Source organism: Astatotilapia calliptera, chromosome 17, assembly GCF_964374335.1.
Source record: "Astatotilapia calliptera chromosome 17, fAstCal68.1, whole genome shotgun sequence".
Taxonomy (NCBI): Eukaryota; Metazoa; Chordata; class Actinopteri; order Cichliformes; family Cichlidae; genus Astatotilapia; species Astatotilapia calliptera.
This window is the reverse complement of record NC_137438.1, coordinates 21,129,648-21,136,820: the sequence shown is the minus strand read 5'-3', so window position 1 is coordinate 21,136,820 and position 7,173 is coordinate 21,129,648. Positions and strand designations below refer to the sequence as shown.

Here is a 7,173-nt window from a genome sequence, read left to right as displayed (position 1 = left end):
TACATGCTTCCCTTAGGCAGTATCATTAAACGGCATACCATACATTTTCACTGCTATGCTGATGACACTCAACTTTGTTTATCCATGAAGCCAGATAACACACACCAATTAGTTAAACTGCAGGAATGTCTTAATGACATAAAGACCTGGATAACCTCTAATTTTCTACTTCCTAATTGGGGTTATTGTACTCTGTCCTAAAAATCTAAGAAATATGCTATCTAATCAGATTCTTATTCTGGATGGCATTACCTTGGCCTCCAGTAACGCTGTGAGGAATCTTGGAGTCATTTCTGACCAGGATATGTTCTTCAATGTGCATATTAAACAAATATGTCAGACTGCTGTCTTCCATTTGCACAATATCTCTAAAATTAGAAACATCCTGTCTTAGAGTGATGATGAAAAACTAGTTCATTCACTTTTTACCTTCCTGACTTCTCTCTCCCTTCGTCTGTGTTTTGTTCTGTCTCCCTTTATTTTCTTCTTTTTCCCCTCACCCCTAACTGTTCATGGTGGATGGCTGGCCCATTCTGAGCCTGGTTATGTCGGGGGTTTCTTCCTTTTAAGGAGTTTTTCTTTCTCATCATCACAAAGTGCTTGCACATAGGGGGTCATCTGATTGTTGTGGTTTTCTCCACTAATTTAAGCTTTTTACCCTACCTTTGTAAGCATCTTGAGGTGACTCGTGCTGGGATTTGGGGCTAAATAAACCTGAATTGAATTGAATTGAATAGCATAAAATGCCAACATGAAGATGAAGGAAAACAAAAGAAACACACAAAATAACAAGAGTAATGTGAAACAATGGCAAAAAGATGCAAAACTACTAACAAAAACACATGTCAATCAACCACAGAGGTGTAAAAAAAAAAGCCACAAAAGGAACAATAAATGAGGCATAACTACCACAGAAATTTAAAATGTTCACAAACAACCTTTAAATGACTTTTAGTGATTAGGAGACGTAGAAGATGTAAGAACAAAACAATACTTGGAAAAACTCTTTGTTTCTTGTTTGTTTTATGTTGTGGATCGTCCTGTGTCTCCATTTGGTCAATAAACCCCACAGTTCTGAAATATTTTTGTTTTCACTTAAATATTGTTTTCATTTGGAGGTCAGTTTTGTGAAAAAAGGTGAGTGAACCTCAGGACTGTGCTGGTCTGACTTCTTGTTTCTTGTTCGACTGTGGAGCTGTTAGAGAGCAGATCTGAGACACTCTGCTGCCACCTAGTGCTAATTAAACAAGTACAAAAACAGCAAAACATGAAAAAGAGCCACTTTATTGTACTGTATTCAACTTTGTAGCATTTTCTATTTAATTGTGTTTCTTTCGCTTTTGTAAATTTTTCCTTATGGTGCAGTTTTATTTTGTGATTTTTTATTGTGTTTAATTGAGCTCTTTTGCTTTATTTAAGCTATTTGTTGTGTTAAATAATCGAAAATTAAATATTAGTAAATCCATCATGCACATCAACATGATGAACATTAAATAAAATGAATAAGACACCAAACCCGATTTGTTATTCTAGTGTACTTGTACATTGTATAGAGTGTATATTCTTGCGTTTTTAATCAACGTTTATGTGGATTTCTCTCTCAAGTCAAAATGAAGTGACAACTGGCTGATTCTTGCAAGAATTATTTTTACAGTCGCTTTCTGTTGGTGCAGCTCATTATCAAATACAGCCAGCAGGTGGCGTCAAATAACCATAAACTCAGTTTTAAAAGGCTGTGCGGCTTCTGTCTGAGCTGATATCACGCTGCTCCATTCATACAGTCCAAATGCAGCAGAAAGAGTGTGAAGTCATTTTTTTTTAACTTATGTTTAAAAACAGAAATTAGAGCCTGTTGGCTACTTCCTCTGTGGATCTCCTGCAAAGAATCATACATTCATGTATTTGTCATCTTAGAAATTCTTTTGACGGTGACTGCAGAGATACGTAGTGTTTTAGACAGGTTTCTCTTATCAGTATACAACAAAGACCTCTCAGTGCCAGATGCACCTGTACAGACCGCAGAGGTCTCTAGTCTGTTCCAGGGGCCCAGTCGGAAGCTAAACATCCTCCTGATTTTATTTGAGTTTTGACTTCCTTCAAACTGCTTTTTCTGTGTTTTTCTGTTACTTTGTCCACAGTTAACTGTCTTCCAGTGTTTGTTTTATCCTGCTGGTGAAGCTCTCTGGAGTTTACAGAGTGCTATAAGCTCATTATTATTGTTGTTGTTATATCATTTTAAATAGAAAGATTAAACACCCCCAAGAGGTCACGGCACATGCCTGCCCCTCCCTGAGCCTGGTTTTGCTGGAGGTTTCTTCCTGTTAAAAGGGAGTTTTTCCTTCCCTCTGTGGCCATGTGCTCACTGATCTGATTGTTGAGGTTTTTTCTGTATTTTTGTGGGGGTTTATCTTACAATATTAATCACCCAGAGGCAACTGTTGTTGTGATTTAGCACTACTGAATTGGAGAAATAAAACATGAAAAAATTGAATGTAATTTTCTTTAGCAGATGCTCCTGGACCTGGACACACTCTCTCTCTCTCTCTCTCTCTCTGACTCACTGGCCGCCGAAGCTGTCAATCATGCCTCCGGTTCCGCCTACCGCGCGGACACACCCATTTCCTCACCGGCATTTCATTTATTTATTTATTTATTTCCCCCCTTATTGGAATTATCTGCACGCGCGCAGGGCTGGTGCGTCTGCGCGTGCCGGTCACGGCGGGGTGAGGATAACATTTAAGCAGGGACACTCGACCCTCTGTGTGCGCGCGCGCGCGTATGCGTGTGTGGTCCAGCGCACGTCTACCTAGTGGGCGTGTTCCCGCTCCTCCCTCCCTGCAGACCGGTGCATGCGTGTGCACGCGCGCGAGTGTGATTGCACGCGGTGAAGTCGGGCTTCTTCTTTTTTTTTCTTCTTTTTTTTCCAAGTTTAATCAGCTGGTTGTTCGTCCTCGCGGCGGCGGCGGCGTCTGCGGTCACGAGTGGGTAATTTCTCTCTGAGTGTGCGTGATTCCCCCCTCCTCCTCCTCCTCCTGCTGCTGCTCCTCAGCGTGGAGAGGTGCGGGGCCACTGCTGGCTGTGTTGTTGCGGCACTGGATGGATCCGAGCATGTTTGCGGGTGAAGCCTCGGGCGGTGCACGCGGAGGGAAATAATTTTCTTCTTGTTCTTCTTGTGTGTTTTTTTTCTTCTTCTTCTTCCTGTCTACCTGCCGGTCAGTCACCTGCGCTGTGGCGACATGTCAAACTCAAACAAAAGCAAGAAGGACAAAGAAATCCTTGCTGAATACGAGAGCCATGTGAAAGGTAAGCTGATTTCTCGTCATGTGTGAACATCTCCACGCGCATCTGCACCTAAATCTCCCTGTCACACCCACCCTTTTTTCTCTCACCTTTGCATGCTCACGTTAAACTCTCTCTCTCACACACACACCTGTGTGCCAGCACGTTCACCGCTCATGCATTGAGTCCCGTGCAGGGTGTGTTTGTAGGGGAGCTGACACCTCACCGTGAGACGTCAGGATTTCTGGGTTCATCCTGAGTGCTGCATGGCGCCTGAGGGGGAGAGGAGGAGGAAGAGGAAGAGGGGTGTATGTATTCTGCAGATCCTCTTGATCTTTTTCACCCACTGTCTGTGTGTGTGTGTGTGTGGTTTTACGCTCAGATCTGAGGCAAGTGGCTGTCTGGTATTTGTATTCCTCTGAGACTGTGACTGCAGCAGCGTGTGTGTGCACCTGATACCCCAGGGACACGCTCAGGTGATGATGATGATTGGGAAAAACTCTTAAATAGTGGTTTCCATGATTGTGGGACAACCCCCTCTCCTCCTCTTCCTCCTTCCATCCCTGCTCCGATGGGGCGGGCGAGTCAAATGACCTTTTATGAAAAGCTCTTTACAAGCTGCTTCATTTTCATTTCATGAAGCAGGGTGGATGATGGGAGATCAGCCAAAATCCACCTGTGTCTACGTCTGTGTGTTTGTGTGTGTGTTCCTCTTTACCTCCAAATGTCTGACCTTTTAACAGCCTCATTCAAACGCCTGCAAAATGCCAGCAGCATCTCATTTTTGTGCAGCTCCACATGGCTCCTCACACTCAGGCTGCCATCTTCACTTGTCACCTACGCCCACGCTTTAAAAGGAGCCGCTCATGTTTTCTCACCTCAATCACATGCCGAATCTTTGGAAATGTTCAAAATCCAAGCACCTTCATTCAAGAATCCTGTCTCTGCCCTGTGTGTGTGTGTGTGTGTGTGTGTGTGTGTGTGTGTGTGTGTGTGTGTGTGTGTGTGTGTTTCATACCTTTTCCAATGAATCGACACAGACTTTGAGTGATTACATTTAATGGAGAGTGGCCATTACAGCCCCCAAGAGTGGAGTGTGTGTGTGTGACTGTGTGTTGTTTGTGGTTGCTTGTGTTTGTGTGCCCTCGCCTTGGCGTCTTGCCAGAACGCGCTCGGGGATGCCCTGCATCATAATGACCGCTCTGATAAAGCCCCCTGCTGCTCCTCCTTCTCCGGACGGCCGACTATCTCGGTGCCCCTGTCGCCTCCTGCCGAGAGCCAAACGTATAGATCCACCATTGTAACTATGTGCTTTCCAAGTCTGCCTCCCTGCTCTGCCTCCTGATTGGTGGATGCAGGAGGTGGTGTGTAATGTATACACAGGAGGTGGCTGCTGCCGCTGGGGAGGTGGGGTCTACTCACTGAGGTGAGTTGAGCCTGATGTAAAGGTAGTGGTGGAGATTATGCACAGTGCTGACAATACATATTTGGAACTGCACTGAGCACACTCACCCCGTCACCTCATCTCCAGCGTGTCACGCTTCCTCTGGCTGAACGAGCGAGTTGAGGAACGTTTTAATGAGAAAAAGGAGGGGGAAAGGGAAAAAAGGAGCTCTGCAGGAGGAGAGGAGAGGCAGATATAAAGTGTTTCCTGCTGCAACGGCTGCAAGTTTGGGTTTTTTTTTTTTTTTTGCCTGCGCCTGCACGCAGCTGATTAGTAACTTCACATCTGCATACCTGCAGGACAGACACACCAACATACAGACAGGCAGACAGGTGAATAATTACAGAAGAGGGAAGGAAGTGACGCTTCACTTTAAATGCTCTGAAGTGCCAAATGAGAGGCCCCGATCACCGTGCACGTATGTTCATCTGTGTGTGAATTTCTTAATGATGATCCAGCACTACTCTGCCCCTGTGTCCTTGAACCTGGTTGTCGTGGTAACAACCACGGCGTGAGCTTCCTGTTCTTCTGACATCATGCTCACACATGCTGTATTTATAGGACGGCAAGCGTGAGGATGGTTTGAAGGATAATGGCACAAAGTCACTTTTCAAGGTGCTCGGCAGGTCAGCACAGAGGGCTTGCAGCAGTTTTGTCTCTGCATTTTCAGGGCAGTGTGCGATAGAAGAGACGGTAGCAGAGGCAGAAAACTGTTCAGCATATTGTTAAAGAATTAGATTTCTTTGATCTGTGCAAAGATCTTAAACCTTTCAGTAAATACTCTGGCACCATCCACTTTCCTGTATCTACAGAGCTAAGTCTGAAATACAAAACTGCTGATATGAATGTATTAAAATGTCAGCTTTAGCAGCATGTTGTTTACTTTATAGGGACAATATGTTGGTTAGAGATCCCCACCCAGATAGCAGTTTTAGTACAAATAGCTCCAGGGACAGGAACCATCCATTTTTCTTAAGCTCTTATTCAGTTCAGGGTCCTTAAAGACCAGATCCTCTCCAATCTGTAATAAGACAAGAGGCAGGGTACACCTTGGGCCAAAGCATCTCCAGTGCTTCTGCGTTGTTTAGTTCAGGCCATGTAGACCAGGTAAAGTTACAGAGCGGAGTTGTGCTGACTCCATAACTACGCAGTTTTAAGCCTTCTCTGACATTAACATCAGCAACAAAAAAAACGTGTGCCGGGAGCTTCATTGCATGGGTTTTCATGGCCGAGCAGTTCCTTTAAGTGTGACATGAAGGTGGCTCAACCTCACTGATGCTGCACATCACATGGTCAGATGGTGTCGTAAACCTCCTCCTGCCTTCTCCTACCCTTTTTGAACTACACTTACTCTCTATAATCGGAAGAATATGCAGAATTTCTAGATGATGCATGAAATTTCGTATTTGTAGCTGTTTGTCTTGATTTGCTTGAGCGAGATATCAGTGTATGCAGGTAAGCTATCCATGTGGTGACAAAAGATATCAAAAGCATTGCCAACTATCACATGAGGATTTAACCCTTTTAAAAATATTTTTCTGCATTCAGAGTTGAACTATTAACAGGCAGGAAGTTTCGGTCCAGACAGGCGATGTCCACGCTTGATGTTCCAAAAGAATAAAATTTCTACTTGTAGAGCTTACACCTTTGTGTGTTGGATCGCGATCTTTATGCCCTGGAAGTCCCGAAACACTGGCTATTAGTCCAAGATGCTCAGTAACCAGACTGAATCAATGGGTTCCCAGATTTCACCACAACAGTATAAAAGTGCAGAAGAATGTCGATGGTACTACTACTCGTTCTAGCTCTTTTTTGTTTCTTACTGTTAGTGTCTGGATCTTTCACACAAAGAACTCACAACACTCAGCTTTCAGTCTGTTTGTGCCATTCCAGTCCTACTCCAAAGCTGTTCTTAAACAGTCCGTTTGAACATTAAACCATTTTTGACCTCCCAGCTCTCTTGCACAAAGTTCTTGTGATGTCCAGTTGCAGTAAAATAAGAATAGAGCAGGTATTTGACTGGAAAACAGCCTGGAATGAAACTGCTCAGCATTTCCAGTATTGAGAACCAGCATGAAGTGGTCTCTGTCCTGTTTTGTGTACAACATTGGGCTTTATTGACCAGATTGTCCAGCCATTTTCCAGAGTTCATGTGTGAAAATAGCTTATGAGTGCCTGAAAAATCAGTAGTAGGACTCTTTGTAGCTGAAGGTAGTTCAGTTCTTTATGACTAGCTGGATGGTGAGGCTCATTATCATGCTGCAGAATGATGATCAATCAAATAGCTCCCTAAAGGCCATTTGAGGGTTTCACTGCGCCTGTTGAAGCTGGCCTGATCTTCTCACTGCCAGGTCGCCATTACTGCACAGATGCATGAAACAAGTCTGAGTGCCTCCAATTTTAGAAGCACATAATGAAAGCTCATGCGAATGCAACTTTTGCACAGAAAA

General features: G+C 44.0%; 1 protein-coding gene across 2 annotated transcripts in view; it reads left to right on the top strand.

The window, feature by feature from the left end:
• The first annotated feature begins 780 nt into the window (after positions 1 to 780).
• LOC113009193 (SLIT-ROBO Rho GTPase-activating protein 1-like) overlaps positions 781 to 7,173 on the top strand; it is a 48,469-nt gene continuing 42,076 nt past the window's right edge. For both annotated transcript variants that reach the window (XM_026147374.2, XM_026147373.2), the window contains exon 1: positions 781 to 3,303. In XM_026147374.2, coding sequence (XP_026003159.1) covers positions 3,237 to 3,303 — 67 coding nt within the window. In that variant the 5' untranslated portion in view covers positions 781 to 3,236. The remainder of the gene's footprint in view (positions 3,304 to 7,173) is intronic.